The following is a 19,525-nucleotide window of genomic DNA, read 5'->3' as shown; positions in this document are numbered from 1 at the left end:
TTTGATTCACTAATCTTAGAAACAGGACTACAAATGGCTTCTAATGCTGTATACTACAGGACTTTGGAAATAATGGTCCCAAACTTGCAATACCTCAGTCACCATGAATATTTAAGAAAATTGCCTGAGACCTCTTCTCTTACATAATACCTTCCCCCCAAAAATGTAATTCTGTTTCAGAAAGAAATGGTTTCTTATGGAACCATTGAAATGATTTTGAAAGTCTGACTAAAAGTGCTCAGGATAAAATCAAAGCAAGTAGAAAGAAATTAACTTATAGGAATAGTTGGTTTCCCATTGTTATAGAATCCTACTTATGTTATCAGATTACTTTATGGAAAATTAATGAAAAAAGTCAATGGCTTTTCTTTATATTGTTTTTAAAATAAATTATAGAGTAATAAGGATTATATAACTTTTGACTTACCCTTTCTCCAATTTCAGTTTGGTCTCCAAATGGTAACAAATCAATATCTGGTTGAAGAGAACAGGCATCAGTGACAGCTTTATACCTGCAGAAAAATGATGAATTTTAGTTCTGGGTTCAAAGCTTAGTAACTTATTTTGCAATCTTAGTAGTTATAGGCTGCAGTCCCACTAATCTTGGGGGACTAGACAATATAAGCATTTACAAATTGTAGTGAAAGTTTCATACTTTTTAAAGATCTGTATATACAGAAAGTGAAACATAGAAAATTGCTTAAATATATATATGAAGAAAAGAGCTAAAATGGTGAAAGATAATCTTAGACTTTCCATTGAATACTATTTTTCATGAGGAGACTCCATTAATCATGATGAAATAGCATGTAAACAAGCATAGGAAGGGGAAATCAGGGAAATTCAGAAACTATTGGATCAACCATTTCAAAAACAATAGTCGCATTAATTAAAATATTTAGTTGTTTGTATTTTGATTAGTATTGATGTTGAATTCATAATCACCTCTGCTTATTGAAAGGACTCCCAAAGGTAATATTTTCTTCAACTGTAGCATTCAGTAGCCAGGGCTTCTGAGCTGCATAGGCCACAGAGTATCTGTTCCTGCTGCAAAATTGGAGGGGGAAAAAAGTAAATAAAATGATAACAAAGTGATGCAAAGAACATACTTTTTTTCTCATTTGTAGCTGAAAGTCAAAAGGTTTTAAAAACAAATTAAAAGGGATTTAAAGGGGACATTTTCAAAACCCACCAATGTTGTTAATTAGTTGTGTTGTTAATACTTAACCTAAAAGGACTAAACTTTTGATCAAATTGGAATGGAGGGTGCACATTTTTGTGTAGAAAATTTATACATGTAAAACTTATATTTAAATGTAAAAATTTTAACTTTAAATGTCCAAAAAATAGAAAAGTAAAATTTAGAATATAAATTTTTCATGGATAATGTAAATAAATATATATGCAATTCCAAAGTCATCAAATATAATATCCATGAATTATGTAATTAAATATATATGCAATTCCAAAATCATCAAATATAATTATCTTCAGTAGCCACATACCTTTAAAATTCTATTTAAGTCCTGTCTCTATACATTTTTTTTTTCTATAGATGACTCTTCAAAAAAGGGCAGCAATAATAGCACCATAATATATAACTATGTTTTGTGGCTTAGTCATATTTTAAAAGTATGTTTTAAATTCTTATATACTGTATTAAACTAAGAAATCATTTTCATAAAGAATATTTAGAGAAAAATTATATTTAAGTAAAATGCATTTTAATTACATATTAAAAGAGTTTACACACTAACATGATTACAAAGTTATCTTTTTAAGTCTTGGAAATTATACTAGATGTCTATACATTAGATATTCAATAGTTAAGAAACTATTCCTAAATTTAGACTAAAGAAGAAGATGGAATTTGTGGGCTAGTTCAGTTTGAAGTCAATTTTTCATTGTTAGTTTGGAATCAGTAAGTGCAACTTAAGGTTATGAAAGAAAGAGTATTTGTAGTATATGGAATATTAGAAACACTATTTTCCTGTAATATCAATTTCACAAGTTTAAAAGATGTGAGAATGTAATATATGCAAGTATTGCTTCTTAGATGGATATATTCATAGTCATACAGTGGTGACCAACCTTGAGCACAAGTACCCATTCTGATTTATAGGTTTTTGGCATGTTGTTTCTGGGTCTTCTTTTGTATCTGAATGGAAGACTCTAATGCTACATTATTATTTAGTTCCCATGCCCACTTGTAATTTTATGTGAACAGACTCCAAACCCAATTTGGTTAAAAAAAAAGAGAGATAATGAGCTTTAATTAAGATTAAGATGTCTGCAACTTGATGTGAGCAAACTCTGGCTAAGATTATTTCTGCTAAATTGATAATTGTGCCTAATCAGGTTGAAAACCACTGCCCTTAAATTTGGCTAACACATTCTCATGAATTATTTGTTATATGAAGAAAAGCAATAAAATGACTAAGGAGTAAAAGGTTAAGTTTTAAGGAAAGTTTGAGAAAGTTATTTTTATTAAACATAGTTAAAATAGAAATAATACCTTCTGATTGCTTCAAAAGAAGGCTCTGATTCATTTACACTGCAAGTATGGTAAAAAATGTTCATTATTCAAGAAATGGATTTAATGAAGTATACACATTTTATGTAAGGGGAAAATTAAATATTAGGTAATACTTAAATTAGGTAAATACTTAAATTCCTAATATAATTTTATTTTTATTTCAGAGAAATACAGCTTAAAATGATAACAATAAAAGATATAAATGTTAAGCTTTTGTTATATCAACTAAATAACAGACACTAAGCTCATATTTAGTAAACAATACTATTCATTTTCATAACAGATATTCATTGTGACTAGGTTCACATAGTTATGGATATATTTAGCTCTAGCATTGTTACAAATCAACCTAGATAAGCTATTTTATGTTTCTTGGTAATATTTTCTTGATTGGTATTTAAGTCTCTTTCATTTCTAACATTCTAGGTAGAACTATCTAATCAGTGCTAAAGAAGAAAAACAACACAATATTCCAATAACAAGATATACCAAAACTAATTTCCACTTGAAAGATAAACATATAACATGGCTTTAGTGTAACTATTTTTATTTGAATTGTGCTCGTATCACTATTTTCTAAATATATACCAACTCATTGATAGTTGTCAGAAGTATACTCTCTAAGGGATTGTGTTACCTATTAGTAAGCTAGCATGGGTTTAAAATAATACCATAGGTAATTAAGGCCATCTGTAAAGGAATAAATCTATTTAAAACTAACTAACAAAAAGAATTATTGATAAGATTTTGCTCTACAATGTAGATGAGAACAGAAATGTAGCTAGTACAACAACAACATCATCTTCCTCTGCCAGTCTGTTGATGATTGAAATTTATTGAATCACAGTGGGGTAGGACAGAAAGAAGCTTTTCATTTCTCAATTACAAAGTTAAAATACCAATAGCATCAGCAGTTAATGCATTAACTTCATAATAATTTACAGATATATGACATCAAGAATTTTTCCTGAAAGCAGATTTAGAAAGAGAGGGGAAAATATAAAAACCCAGGAACATCTAAACTGAGAAGAAACCGAGATGACAATAAAGAATAGGAAAGACAAATTTCTGATTTCTTCTTAATTTTTTTTAATTTACTTGCAGGTGGAAATGTTGTGGAGTCTGTCATACTCATACATGTTCAAAATCATGGGCACTGGGATTTCATTAGTGCTACTAAGAAGTCCTTATATTTATTGTTTTCATTGTAATTACATATTGTAGACCAAAGCCCTCTGACAAATTATAGTCCAAACCAGAAGTTTGAGCAATAGTCCATCAGAATTATCAAATAGACTAAATGAAAGAAAAAAATCATTTTTAGTTTCCCTGATTAACCATTAGCTTTCTATCACTACAGTAGCGGCAACTGATTCAAAGTAAATATTTTAGGACAAACTAGTTTTGTTATTGCAAAACTTTATGTCACCACTGATCATATTTGGCACAATGATAAGGCTTGGAATCAGAAACTGTCAAATTCTATTTCTGATGCTAACTACTGTGTCATTTAACTTCATTAGCTAAATCATTAGTTGGTCAAGACCTATATGGTTGGAGGGATGAACTATACCCTAGAGCCAATGGAACAGGCTTCCTGCATTGTTGGCTTCATTGTCAATAAAAATTATGTCTCCATCACTTTTGTCACAATTGATTTCTATAACAAAATAACTGTTAGATCAACTGTTTGACCATTTGATTCATTTCCTGGAAAGAAATTTATTAATTAATTATTCCAAACATTATAAAATAAATAAATTTCATGAGCCTTTAAAATATTCTTAATATATAAATATATAATTTTCTCAGGAAAGGAGAAAAAATAATTTTTTGCTTTTAAAAATAGGAAGAGAGGATATACTATAAGATATTTAATATGTATGGGAATGCCTGCCATCTAGGGGAGGGGGTGGAGGGATGGAGGGGAAAAACTTGGAACAGAAGGGAGTACAAGGGATAATGTTGTAAAAAAGAAAAAAAAAATTACCTATGCAAATATACTGTCAAAGAAAATGTTATAATTATAAAAATTAATAAAAAAATAGGAAGAGGGGATTTATGTTAGCTAATTATTTTCTTCTATATTCATCTTACACTAAAATCATCTGAAATTATCATTGAAATTTTCTTTTAGTCAGTTACATTATTCATTTCACCCATTCCACATAAGCAGTTATGAAGTACTCATGCTCTGAAGAAAATAATATCAAAAGTTTGAAAAAAATTAAAGAATATACTATGTGTTCAAAGGGATAGGCTAAATTGCACAAGGAATTCAGTCCAAAATCTTTTATTAATAGAATATAAAAGAAAGTATAATTTAAAAAAACTTGAAATCTGAAGATTGAGTACAAAATCATTTCAAGTTCTGTTTATTTTGTTCCTCTGTGATGTTAGCCACTTTGTGAATTATAAAATCTCCCATCTTTGTACTTTCTCCTAATTCATTCATTTAATAAACACTTATTAAGTTCTTTCTATGTATAAATCAAGAAATATGAAAAGTTCAGAAGAGATATGGGAATTTGATGAGAAAAATAAGGAGTTCCAATTTGGATGTGTTTGAGATAATGATAAAACATCCAGATAAAAATCCTAGCAATTAGGGAAGAGATTAAGGGTGGATATATAATTTTGAATCATTTATGTAGATCTAATTGAATCTTACAAATAACTAAAAAGAACACCAGAGGATAGAGAGACATATAGACAAGAGAAAAAGAGACAGACCAGTAGAGACAGATAGACAGAGAGGCAGAAAGAGAGTCAGAGGCAAAGGGATACAGTCAGACAAAGGGATACAGACAAAGACACTGTCAGATGGACAGAGAGAGATACTGTGACAGAGTCAGAGAGAGAGAGAGAAGGGCATACAACAGAGCCTTATGATACATCCACACACAAAAGGAAAGTAAAGGGGACACAGTATCCAGCAAAGGATACTGAGGGGTAACAAGACTGGAAGAGGACCAAGAAAGAGTCACAAAATGTCAGGAATAAGAGAGCATCTGAACTTTAAATCTATACTCCTATAATTCTATAAAAAGTAGAGGGGGAGGGGGGAAATAAAAATAAAGATGGGATAGCTCTTCCAGATCTTAAAATATATATGAAAAAGTATTCATTAAAATTATTTATTATTATTTAAAAATAGAAAAGCAAATCAGTTGAACAGACTACCTAAGTAAAAATCAAAAACAAATCTACTTGAGAACAAAATCTGCTGGAGAAACTAGAGAGAAGTTTGTCAAAGTAATAGATTTAGACTAGCATCTTAGAAAACAAACTACAAATTTCAAATGGATACACAATCAAAATATTAAAAGGTTAGCTTTTTTAAAAAATGGAGGACAATGAATGAAGAAATACCTTTCACAACTATAAATCTTGGGGATAGTCCTTAATCAAACAAATTTTATGAAAAGAAATTATAAAATTTTTACATGAATAAAATCAATACATTTGATGTGTCAAAGAAAATTGTTGACTGGAAAATCTTTTTTTCAGATGTTTCTGATGAGGATATGACATCTATATATATCATGTAGATATATAATATAATATAATTATAATATCATATGCAGGGAATTAATACAAATATATGATTGTAAAATGCTGTAAACATTCATTCCCCTAGCAAATAAGTGATCAAAACAAATGAATAAACAGAAGAATTTTTTTTAACTCTGAGGATGCTTTGTTTTTAACAGTAAACTGAGAAATTATAAATTATCAAAAGCCATAGGAAGGCTTCCATAATAAGGCTCCAAGGCATCAATAATAAGAAATAATACAATTTAAGCAATGTGGAGGTTTCATGCTTTAACTTTTAATGGGCAAAGATGACAAATGAAAGCAATAATCAGAGCTAAAGGGACTAAAGGAAGATTGATGCACTAATACACTATTGGATAAACTATGGATTAGTCCAACAATTTTGGAAGTATCATTTAGGAATAAGTGAAAAAAGATTCTAAAACACTGATATAGTGAATGATATATTCTAATGAAGTTAAAAACAGAAAGATCCTATATATGCCAAAATATTTAGAACAACACTTTTGGTGATGACAAAGAACCAAAAATAAAGTGGTATTCATTGATTGGATAATAGTTAAATAAATCATAATACATAATAAAATGGAATATTACTGTGTCATATGGAATGATAATTAAGGAATTCTGAAAAATATAAATAAGTCATTCATGAATTTATGCAAAGTATATTAAGTGAAATCAGGTAAACAACATAAGAATGATGAAAACAACATAGAAAAGACAATGAAGAAAATTATACTGTTAAATTATTATAAACAACCTTTTCTCAAAGAAAAAGTTGGAGAGATAGGGAATTATAGACTTAGAATGTTAAATTTGCTTTCAGAAGCAAATGATGTCTAGATGATTTCAATGAATGAGTGAAGCAATGTTTAAATATACACACAATACATATAGGTGTGTATGTGTGTGTCTTTTTTGCAAGGAAATATTCACTGAAGTGGAAGGAAGAGGCATATAAGAAAATAAGAGGCAAAAAGCTATTTCAGGAGTATAGTAGCCTCTACAGAAAAAAAAATTGCCACTTCAAAAAAATAAAGTGCTTAAAAATTTTGCTGTTCTAGAATCAAATCAGAATGCGACTAAGTAAATTTAAGAGAGGAAGATGGTAGATTAAGGCAATGCCATAGAGTTTCTTTATATTTCAGCACAACATTTGATTAAACATCTGTGCTTATTTAAAATATGGGAGAGATGTGAGCTAGATGATAAAATATTGAGAAACTTCCAAAAAGGTTGAATGGTAGGACTCAAAAGTATTGATTAATAAGCCAATGTCAATTTGGAAGGAGGTCTCCAGTGGAGTGTCTTGGGGATCTCTGCTTGGTTCTATGCTTTTTACAGTTTATTTATAGATAAAATCACAGGTGGTAAGCTTCTCAGAGTTATAGGTGACAAAAGGCTAGGAAAGGCAGCTGAGACACAAAATGAAGTCAGCTCTAAAAGGATCTTGGCAGGTTAAACAATGGGTCAAAGATGAAAATTAATAGGAATAAATATCTTATATGTGAATTCCAAAAACTGACTTTATAAGACAGGAAAAGCATGGTTAGATAGCAGTCTGTCTAGAAGAAATCTGGAGATTTTAATAAATTATTAGCTCAATATGGATCAAAAGTGAGCTGTATGTAGCAGTCAGAAAAAAAGTTAATATGATCTTGGATTGTATCAAAAAACATAGTTTCTAGGAATAAGGAATGATAGATTCATTATGCACTGCCATACTCTACCTGTAGTACTATAATCAATAACATATACTAGAGTTTAGGAAAGACATCAATAATATCAGGAATATACAGATAAAGTGCCCAGAATAGCATGTCATAAGAGTTTTGGTTGAAGGGTTTGGTATTGTGTATAGACAGAAAAGAAGAGTTGGGGAGGACATGGAAGCTGACTTCCAATACTTAAAATCTGTCATGAAGAAGAGGTATTTGACTTGTGCTGCTTTGACCCAATATTTTGTAAAAGTGGAACAAAGATAAAAATATTCTGAACATCTGGTAAAACTTACTTAAAATGTAGCTATCCAAAATTGAAATGTTAACTTTGAGATGTAGGGGACTCTCATATAACAGAAGTCATGATGCAGAGGCTGGATAACAATTTGCTGTGATGGGGATTCTTTTTGTCTGTGGTTGAACAAAGTTGTTACTGAGCTCTCTTCAAATTTTGAAATTTGGTGGTTCTATCACAGTGAATGAGCTGCCCATCCAACTGTCTAGTTATAGTTTATATTTTTCTTAAAACTGTTTTTCCTTTCTTGGATAACTCAGCTAAACTCTTTTAAATGACTATAGATCTCATTTAGAAGGATCTCCAGTATTCCAGAACTTGATACAATTAACAACCAGAGATCCTTATCAAGCATAGGGAATCCTTTTCTATTTAGAATCTCTCCTAAGTATCCTCTAAGATAATAGCAAATACCTTTAGCCAGCACAAGTCTCCCTGTTTATGTATTACTTTAAAAGTTTCTCTGTTTGCTACTTTTTTTGAGTAATCTTCTATGAGATTTAGGTATATGTAGTAGATTTTTTGTTGGAGAAGAATACTTAAGGAAATATTTTACTGTAACAAAAGAAATGCCTTTTTATAGTTAATAATAATAATTAATATGGTAAATTCTTTTACTTTCTATAATTTTAGTCAAACTTATAAATAAAAATCTGTTCTTCTTTACAGGATAATTTTTGAAAGTTTTTTTTTCTTTTTATTAATCTTCAACAAGGAAATTCATCACCAACTTCATCATGCCCCATCAAGAATATACTTGCTACTTATCCTCATATAAGGTCCATGGAGAATGCTTCAGTTTTACTGTTCAAGTTTCATCAGTTGCTATTTCTTCTCTAAAAGGTAGAATTTAAAATTTCCTCCAGTTACCTCTTTTTATAGAGGGCTAAAAATAGCAACCAGTTCTTTTGCTTTACTTGGTTTCATGTCTTGATGCTTTTCTCTTCCCCTATTAGATTGTAAGTTCCTTGAGGGCAGAGACTGCTTTTTTTCCCCTTAATTATATCCTTAGTACTTGCACAGTGGCTCATAATAGAAACTTTTAAAAAAATTTTTTTGTTAAGGCAATTGAGATTAAGTGATTTGCCCAAGGTCATATAGTGTTAAGTGTCTGAGGCTGAATTTGACTCAGGTCCTTCTGGCTCAAGAGCCAGTGCTCTATCCAGTGTGCCATCTAACTTCTCCACAGCTAGATAAAAGCTTAATAAATATTCATCATGAAGTATACTACTGGGGCATCCAGAGAAAAGACTGATGCTGCTTGAATAAAGACTGAAGCATACTAATTTTCACTTTCTTTCTTTTTTATTCTTTTATTCAAATCTTCTTGCACAAAATGACTAATATGGAAAAGTTTACATGACTGCACTGGTATAACCTATATCTGATTATTTACAGTCTCAAGGAGAGGGAAGAGTTGGGAAGGATAAAATTTGAAACTCAAAACTTAAAAAAAGCACAAATGTTTTAACATGTAACTGGGGGCAGGGAGAAATAAAATATATATTTACATTTATATGTGTGTTTATATGGATGCATGTAATAAATGTTCAACATATAATTTTCATAAAATTTTTCTAGAGATATGAATAGGAATTATTGGCCATAGATATTCTCTCACTTGCTTTCATCCACAATAAAAAATTGTTTAAGCATTTGATATGTTCTATTTTTCAAATATCTTGAGAATTCATTCCTCATTGTTTCAAAATCATGTCACTTCCAACACAGATTTCTCCTATGTTAGCCTAATGTGACTCAAAAGTATTTTCCATTTTCCTTTTTTTTAGGTTCATTGATATTGTCTTTGTTGGGCGATTGAAGATTGTGACAACAGAGTTTACATATGGTGGGTACACTGTTATTGATGAAAAAAATGTTATAAAATGTTTAAGGATTTTTCTTCCCTTTTTTTCTTTTGCTTTGTCCTTAAATTCCCTGAGAACAATCTGGCTCAACTTAGCTACACAAAGCTACATAAAGCTTTGTGTAAACTTGTTTTTTCTATCCGCTGCTACTCTCCATTTTATGAGGTGATACCAGTTATAATCTTCAACATACTTCTTCATAAAACTTTAAAAACCAAGTTTATATTCTAAACTGATGTTGCCCTTGACAACACTTGTCAAGGAGAATAGTGCTCACTAAGATATTTTTCTAGACCCTTTTAAAAAGTCTCCTAATTGTAACAGTTGATTTATATTACTTAAATTCTCTAGAGAAATGGTGATAGTTTGTGTTGATGTCTAAATTTTTACCAGTTTTCCATTTCTGAGTCAAGCAGAAACTTCTTTAATTCTTGGTCATGATTTCAACCTATTTTTTATTTTAGTTTGATATTAATTTAGATTTTTACTTTAATTGCAGAGTCAGCTGATTTGGTAACTACTCTCATATCAGTAACAAGTCATTTCTGTTTGTTTTAAAAGTATTAATTTTATTTTTTTCACAGAAATTTGATCATCACTCTATCTAACACTTCTTGCCTTTCTTCTTGAAAAAAAAAGAAATACAGGCACTTGCCTTTTGACCTGTTCTTTTTCTTATTTCTAAGTCATGTTCTCTTTTTTAATCTTTAAAAATAGCTTTATACTGAAATATTTTGTTTTAACATTGCTTAAATTTCCCCATATATCTTTCCCCTGCTTTCCTTCCAGAGAGCTGCTACAAATTTTTTAAAAGACAAAAAATAATCAAAATGAAATAATTTCTTTTTTAAAAGCATGTCTTTCTCTATATAAAATCTATTCATACACACACATATATATATATGCATATATATGTGTGTGCATATACAAAAGTGTTTGATTCTCATGTGCCCCACATATCTGCAAATGAGTCTTGGAAAGTATTTTTAATAACTTTTCTTTGGATTGTGCTTATTCTTTGTAATTTTTAATATACCAGTTTTTGATTGTGTTATGGTTATTCTTTCCACTTGTATTGTTATCGTCACCAAGTATATTTTTCATGATATTGCTTATTTTACTCTGCATCAATTTATTAAAGTCTTCCTATGCTTCTCTGTATTTATCATATTTGTTATTTTTTATAACACAGTACTATTCTATTACATTTAAAGATCACAATCTCTTTGCCTTTTCCCAAAAATGGGCACCTCATTCACCTAATACCAAAAAAAATGATACTAGAAAAAACTTCTTTGAGTTTTATGTTTAGTAGCAAAATTTCTGGGTTAACAGATATGACTATTTTAGTTACTTTGCATAGTGTCAAACTGATTTCTATAATGATTATACTAATCATAGTACTGCCAATAATGCAGTAGTGTGTTGTTCTTTTCAGTACCTCACCAAATTGACTATTCTTTAGTTATCTTTGCCAATTTTCTTGGTGTGAGCTGAAATTTCCAAGATTGCTTTGATTTGTATTTCTCTAACTGTTAGTACTTTAGGGTATTACATAATTTTAATAATTATCCTTTTAAGAACTATTTGTTCATAATTCTTTGTCCATTGATCTATTGAGGTCAGGGAGCAGAGCCAAAAAGAAGGAAGCAAAAGAGTATAACAAAGGACAAGAATTTAACAGTACAAAGAATCATGATGCTTTCTGGAACAAACAAAATGACTATGGGAAGAAAGGTCCATGGTCCATTACAGAAGCACCAACAGAGGGGAATTGCTAGTGAAAGAGAAAGCAGCTATAGAGTTCCTGATGAAAGAGCAAGGTAGATACCTCTCCAAGGCAATACTGTACAAGATCTGGTACCATTTATATGATACAGTGAGAAGAATAAAGGATATGAAACCAAAAAGTTAGATTTATAGCCAGCTTGACCACTTCCTAACAAAGGTTTTAGGTAACTTCTTTGGAACTTTGTTTCAATCAGTCAACTAATCAAAAAGTATTTATCAAAGCACCTACCATGTGTCAGATGCTGTGCTAGGCAATGAGAATAAAAGTATAAAGAACACATCAATACCTACTTCTATGAGCTTATGTTTTAATGGAGGGAGAGAGAAGGTAGGCAAAAAAGTACATATAAAATTAATAAATACAAATATATGCAATATAGTTAAAAATCAAGCAATATTTATTAAGTATCTACTATATGTCTTTCACTGTTCTAAGTTTTGAGTATACAAAAAGAGGAAAAAGAAAGTTCCCTGCTCTCAAAGAGCTTAAAGTCTAATGAGTGGACAATCTACAAATATTTATAAAGGAGACAAAAGAAATAGAAAATAATCAAAAGAGGTAAATGTTATCAGTCTACTCCTGCTATATATATGTAGTGATATAGTGGAAAGGTGATTTGGGAGAAAAGGCATTAACAATTTGGAAAGAAGACAGATTTCATGCATTATATTGTTCTTGAGTTATATCTTGAAAGGAGACCCCTCTGTGAGGCAGAGAGGTAAAGAAGGGATGCATTCTAAACATGGAAAGCAAGCAGTGCAATGACAGAGATGGAAGATGGAGTGTAATGTGTAGAGAAAATGGTGAAAACCAATCTGTCTGGACTGTGGAGTGTAAGGTATGAAGCAGCATTCAGGGGGACTAGAAAAATAGAGGAAACTTGTGTAGGACTTTGTATTCTATCTTGAAAGCAAATTGGAAGGCTCTGGAAATATTTAAGTGAGAGAGAGAGTAAGATGGCTTTTAGAACCATGCTTAAGGAAAATTAATTTGGCAGTACATAGAAGGAATTGGAGTGGTGAGAAACTTGAGGGAGGGAGATCAAGGCTAATGTTATAATATAGGTGACACTTGATGAAAGCCTGAGCTATAATGCTAGCTGTATGAAGAAGACAGATGAGAGAGATGTTGTAAAGGTAGAAAAAGAAATATGCAGCAATTAATTCAATATGTGTGTTGAAGAGTGTTACACCCCTATGGACTACTCTAACCTGGTAATTCCCCTTAGAGCTACTCTTAATGCCCGTCCATCGACAGCATGGCTAGGCCATACTTACCCTTCTTTGGGCACCAACCCGGATCCCATAGAGACAGACCACCAGAAGGTAGGAGTGAAGCGAAAGAGAACTTTATTCTGAGATAGCACATATTTATACCCCCACTGATGATATGGGGGAAAGGGGAAGTCCTCTAGGAACCTGGCATAATGGGATTGGCCCGAGAAGAAGGAGGGAGGCGTGCTAGGCTTTGAGAGCACTAAGGAGGTGTGGTACCTGGAATCAGACACTACCTCATGGGGCTATGCCCCACCTCCACATAGGACTTGCCTGTGCCTCAGAACCTCTTATCCCTCAGGTCCTCCCATATGCCTTGAACTGCATTCCTTGCTTCTAGAGGCTTTTTAACCCTTACAGAAGATGATAGAACATAAGAAATGCTAGATATTATGAACCTGAAAGACTTGAAAGAAGTTTGAGAAAAGGGAAAGTTTAGGGGGAAAGACAATGGAATTCAATGTTAAATGTAAGATATCTCTAAAGATACTAGGCAATTAGTAATGCACTAATTGAAGCTCAGAGGAAATCCTAGGGCTAAATAAATAGATTTAGGAACTCATCGGCATAGAGATTAAATCCATAATACTGGATAAGGTTATGGAAGGAAAATGGAATAGGAATGATCAACAAGAGAAGGAAACTCAGAAGGGGGGGTCATAAAAAAGGAGGCACACACTAAGATAGAAAAGTATCATGAAAACTTAGCAAGGAAAGTGGGTACTAGTAACCAAAAAAACCCTCATAAAAGTTGAAAATGCTTAAGACTGAAAAATGAGCATCATATTTAGCAATTAACAGTTCATTTGCAACTTTAGAAAGGGCAGCTTCAGATAAGTGATATTAAAATTTCCTCAAATTTTAAAAATGCAGATTTGAACAGATGCCTTTATGACTATTCTAGCTCTAAATCAATGATCCCATGACCACACTAGAAGGGAGCCTCTAATCAGATTACATTCTTTGCCCTGTGTAAATAAAGTTTTTCTGAAGCCTTATAAACATTAATAGGGACTGTTAAATACTAATATTCACCCTGTCTCTTTGGACTGAAGCAATGTACAAGGGCAATGAGAGGTTCTGAAATTGTATCTGGACTTTTTATGTCAAGACTGAGCCTCTAATCCAAGAGTTAAATTTGTATTTATGTAATAAATTCTTGTCATAAGAAAGTAGGACTTCTAGTAACAGAAAGAACCACAGTAGTTCACAGAAGACAGTATCAAAGAATAAAGACAACAAAAACATCCATGCCTTTAGATAGTACTATACAAATACAGCAAGCAATAAATAATTTAAAAAGTAATTAATTTAAACTCTTGAGTATCACAGTTTTTTGATGGGAGGAAAAAATCTAACTGTATTATGGTTGAGTCAGACCATGTTTGTATTATGGTTGTTTACTCTTAAATATTTCAAAAAGGACATCACCTATACAGAGTTTATTCCTTAGAACATGACTTCTAAATTCATCACTTTCTATTGTGTTTTCATTTCCATTTTTCTTGGTATTATCTTCTATTAATGCAGTTTAAAATCACATTAACTTTTTGTGGCTACCATATTACCCTTTCATACTATTATAACATTATATATCTAGAGCAACAGGGTTCTGAGAAACCCTATTTATAAGTCATTTTATAGGTGAGAAAACTGAAACCAAAGGTATTGTGACTTGCCCAATTCATATAGAAATTAAGTAGCAGAGGTGAAATCAGAACCTAAAGCCTCTGACTCCCAAGCCTGTCCTCCTTTCATTATACCATGCTGGTTTATATGAAGCTTGTTTTGTCCTAAAACTTTCCAATCTTTTCATACAAAATGTTTTTCAACCAAGCCAAATCCTTCTCCCTCCATATGACACTTGTACAGTTGATTTTTTTCTGGTCCATGTGTAACGTCTCAGACTCTTAATGGATATTACCTCCCAGTCTAAATGCTCATAAGACATTTTAACTAATAAATTCTAGAATTTTATTGAGAAGAAAATCAAGTTAACCAACTTATAGGTCAAAGACTTTCCTTTTCCTTTTCTTGGGAATAAGGACATTTTCCTACCTCTTGTTTTTCACCATTTCCTCTGAAGGACCTGGGAGCCATGCTATATTAGAACCATCTGAAGGAAATGGAATAGAGCACTTAGGGGGGACATGATAGTGATATGCAAATACTTGAAGCTACTGGAAGAGGTATTAGTTGAGATTTTGCCGCAAGAATCAGAACTAGGGGCAATGGCTACCAGTTTCAGGAAGACAGATTATAAGCCCAATATAAGGAAAAGTTTCTTAACTATGATACCTGCCCCAGAGTGAAATGAGATGTTTAACAAACAGTGATTTCTCCTTCACTAGAACTCTTTAGTGGAGGCTCACTATTATCAGGAATATCTTAATGGATATTGGTCTAAATGACTTTTGATATCCATTAGAACTGTAATATCAAGATACTGTGATACCAAAGAATAACTGTTAATAAAAATAATATTAGTAAATATTAAAATGCTATATTATAATCATGTAATTATTTTATTATCTCTTCATTCTGTAATCATCTCTCTAAATCTCTACAAAAAGTGTAGATCTGCATTGGTAAAAGTGAATTTCCTCATTCAGGAGTTTCCTACAACAGTTTTATTTAATAATATTTTGTTGTTACATAAGTGAATAAATATTATACTGTACATTTAGGCAAAAAAATCTCTGGTCACTGGCTAATTTCAGTTAATAAATATTTTCTATCAAAAATTAATTTTAACAAGAATGCAGTTCTTAAGAACAAATAAAGGATGATGTTATTATCAGCCATGTTCATCTACAATGACATTTCCCCAATGGACAAAATAAATCACAAAAAGTGTTTTTCAAGATCCTGCCAAGTCATGTCATAACTCCAAAGTCTACATTTAAAATACTTTTCTGATATTTTAGAGTCAGAATGCAAAGCCAAATGGAGAATTCATACAAATCTTTACTTTTGAGTATAAAAACCTATGAAGAAGCCCATTTAAATTTTTCTTTGGCATTCCTACTTCCTAGACTTAAAGAAATTCTAGATTATTTGGAGTTGTTCATAGGATATATGCCTGGAAAAATCTGCTAAATTGAATTTTAGATGTATTCCTTTTTCTTGCTAGCATATATAACATACAGATGTGTTATCTTCGAAGAAAAAGGACTGGTCTTTCAATATAGAAGGAAATGTATGTGACTAGCCATGGTAGAGAATGGAAAAAGAGGCCAAAAATCACTTCAACACTGACTTCTTTCATTTTTTAAAACTGAAAAAAGCTACTGTCATACAAAATACTACCAAAAGAACCTCATGATATGAAAATGGATGTGCCTGATGAATATCACATATATTTTTTCTATAATCAACACCACAAAAAATAGAGTACATTTCAGATGATGCTATTAAAATCTGTTCATTTAATAATTTAAAAGACTTTCTTTGTATTTATAATCCAGTGTTAAGTCAAAACAAATAGCTCTTCTGCTATTATAAACATCCTTTTTTCAGAAAAAAAATGGCTTTTCTCAGCAATAAGCCAAGATAAGTATTCTTCCTAAAGGAGAGACCTTTTCCATAAGGAAATTCCTGATATTCTAACTGGTCATTATCATCCTTTTCATTGAAAGCCTCACAGAAAACTTCCAATTGGTTAGGTAGCTGGTAGGCTGACCAACTTACTTCCATATCAATCACACTGAAACTGAAGAATATAATTCAACCACTTGCACATCCAACTAAACATTTGATTATAATTATATTTTTAGAATAAAAATTCTACACAGGAGAAAATATATTGAATATGTTTCCAGGAAGTGTGTGTGTGTGTATATATATATATATATATATATATATATATATATTGACCATGAAATCAATTTTTAGGTGTTATGGGACAACTGCATCACATTAAAGAGTACAATTTATAAAAACTTATTTTGGACAAATCTTTTATCAAAGATAAAAACACTATATAAATTTCTCCCATAGTTTGGTTTCTAAAATAGATTGTAACCACAATAAGAATAATCATGGAAATAAAATCACATTTTAAAGTGTTCGATCAGGAAACAGATACATTATTTATAAAATACAACTAAATTCTGCCAGAGTTGTAAGAAAAAGCAAAATCACATAAAATTTCATGACACAGAGGTTGTAAAGTTAAGGAAGCCTTCCCGATAAACAAGAGACTCCAAAAAATAAAACCTGAGAGAATCTTCCATCTTGTTTCTTGGATAACATTTGGTCAGTGGCAGTGTTCACTGCCTCAATTCATACAAACATACATTCAAACTAACAGCAACTTGAAGAGCTTTATTTTCCTGTTTCAGAAGTCATTCCCATTATGTTCATGCTATGCAAAATTTCATTTAAAACACTGATTATGATATTCTTCCTTCATGTTGACATGTCGATGAAAAGAAACCAGACATTTTCAACCAAATTGCTGTTTTAAAACCACTTTCAAAGAACTCTTTATGTAAACAAAAAACAACTCAGGAAGAAAATGGGTTCCCTCCTGGGGGGAGGTCCTGTCCATCATTCAGATATAGTATAGTATCAGTATAAGAAGATTTGAAAGATAGAAAGGAAAAGAGTTTTGAAGAGTTTTTCATGGCAAAAAAAAAGATTTTATATTTGATTCTGGAAGAAACAAGGTATCACTACTGTTTATTGAGAGTGTGGGAGGAGAGTGACTTGTCTGAGAGATGTTGCAAAGGTAGAAACTAGAAGATTTGGCAACTGATTAGATACGTGAGGTGAATTGAAAGAATCAAGGGTGACACCAAAGTGGCAAATGTGTGGCAAAGAATAGGAACTTAGGGGTATATACTATATGTGAACCTAGTTTGAAAGAAGTTTAACAAAGAAGACTGAAACAGAATGCTCTAATAAACAGAAAAAAAAAAAACCTAAAATAAAGCACTGTAATGAGAATCCATTCTATACCATTAAACTCTTAATTTTTACAAATGATATAAGCTTTCTGTGTTGCTTTTTAATTAGAGAATGGAATTTTAAACTAACTCTTTGCATGCTACTCATATAATTTAGGTTTAAAGCAAAATTTTAAAAACATACTTGCTCCAATGAACTTTTCCTTCTAGTGTCTGCATTTCACCAAGTATTGCAAGAAGAAGAGAAGATTTTCCACAACCTACTTGACCCACAATCATTGTAAGTTGACCTATAATAATCAAATAAAATTCATTAATTGCAGAAGATGGAAAATTCTGTTTTGAATGTATCTGAAAACATTTAAAACAGCTCACATTTCACTTTATGTATCTCAATGTGGGTATTTCATGATTCTGGTTGTAATCTATCTATACCTACTCATCCTGTATAACTGCTGTTCAGTATAAATTAACCCAAAGGGCATCTACCAAATGTATTAGATGTCTTTAATCTTTCTAGGCTTTATGAAAAAACTAATGGAATATATCAGCTTTCCAATTATCAATTACTCTTATCATATATACCCATTTTCTATTGTAATTTTCAATCATATATTTCCTTTGTAACATCCTTTACATAACTCTTCTGCTAACATTTTTGTAATATTCCACACCTCTTCCACATGCTGCTTTTCCACTGCTCTTTGGGTGATTCTAACCTTAAATCTTTAGAAACTATAGAATTCTATGGCTTATCTATCATCTCTGAAAGAATACCATTATAAAAAGAATGGACTTTTTTTCAGGAAGAAGCTTGAAATCATTAAGAGAACTTTACTATTTTCCAGAACAATCCAACCCATTCTTCTGTTCAATTCTTAACTCATCTCATTATCCATCTGATATATCTAAGATACGTATTTTGTATGTACTGATTGATGCACTATAGGGATTTTTAATCCAATTACATATCACAACCTACATATTACAACTTATTATAGATAGTCATCAAGTGAGATAAAAATGCAAAGTGCTTTGCAAACATTAAAGCATTACTTATTTATTAGTTATTGCCATTATTATCATAGTAACTGGGTTTGAACTCTAGCTCTGCTACTATTACCAACATAACCATAGATAAGTTATTTTACCTTTCAAGATGTGTTTTCGCACTTGAATAAGAAAGGTCTTAGACTAGATACCTGAAAATTCTCTTCAATCAATAGTCATAAGAGAAAGCCAACACATGTTTACTATGTGCTTAATTTGTACTCAGCAATAGAAGTGCAAAGAAATAAAAAGAAAGGCAAATCAATACCTGACCTCATAGTGCTCTAAATTTTAAATATCTCTAAGTCATGACATCTCCAGTGTGGAAATGCAGAAAACAGGATTCTATTCAACCTCCAAAAGATCAAAATTTAAATCCTGACTTAGCTACCCTAGGGACATCTTTTACTCTCTCCTCATGCTTTGGATTAGATTTCAATGGACTAGACAGTCCATTCAAGCTCAAAATGCTACTATTCTGATGAAAATATGTTTTGAATGAAATACTTAGATAACTT

At 31.2% G+C, this 19,525-nt stretch overlaps 1 protein-coding gene across 2 annotated transcripts in view; it reads right to left on the bottom strand.

The window, feature by feature from the left end:
* The window catches only part of ABCC9 (ATP binding cassette subfamily C member 9), a 190,340-nt gene that overhangs the window by 77,246 nt on the left and 93,569 nt on the right, over positions 1 to 19,525 (bottom strand). Inside the window, exons 17-20 of one of the 2 annotated variants that reach the window (XM_074268855.1) lie at positions 18,142 to 18,247; positions 2,516 to 2,554; positions 946 to 1,047; positions 428 to 512 (exon numbers count right to left, since the gene is read on the bottom strand). In XM_074268855.1, coding sequence (XP_074124956.1) covers positions 428 to 512; positions 946 to 1,047; positions 2,516 to 2,554; positions 18,142 to 18,247 — 332 coding nt within the window. The remainder of the gene's footprint in view (positions 1 to 427; positions 513 to 945; positions 1,048 to 2,515; positions 2,555 to 18,141; positions 18,248 to 19,525) is intronic. The other variant, XM_074268856.1, reaches the window with a different exon arrangement.

The sequence above is a fragment of the Sminthopsis crassicaudata genome, chromosome 5, assembly GCF_048593235.1.
Source record: "Sminthopsis crassicaudata isolate SCR6 chromosome 5, ASM4859323v1, whole genome shotgun sequence".
NCBI lineage: Eukaryota > Metazoa > Chordata > Mammalia > Dasyuromorphia > Dasyuridae > Sminthopsis > Sminthopsis crassicaudata.
This window is presented reverse-complemented; position numbering and strand designations above follow the sequence as displayed.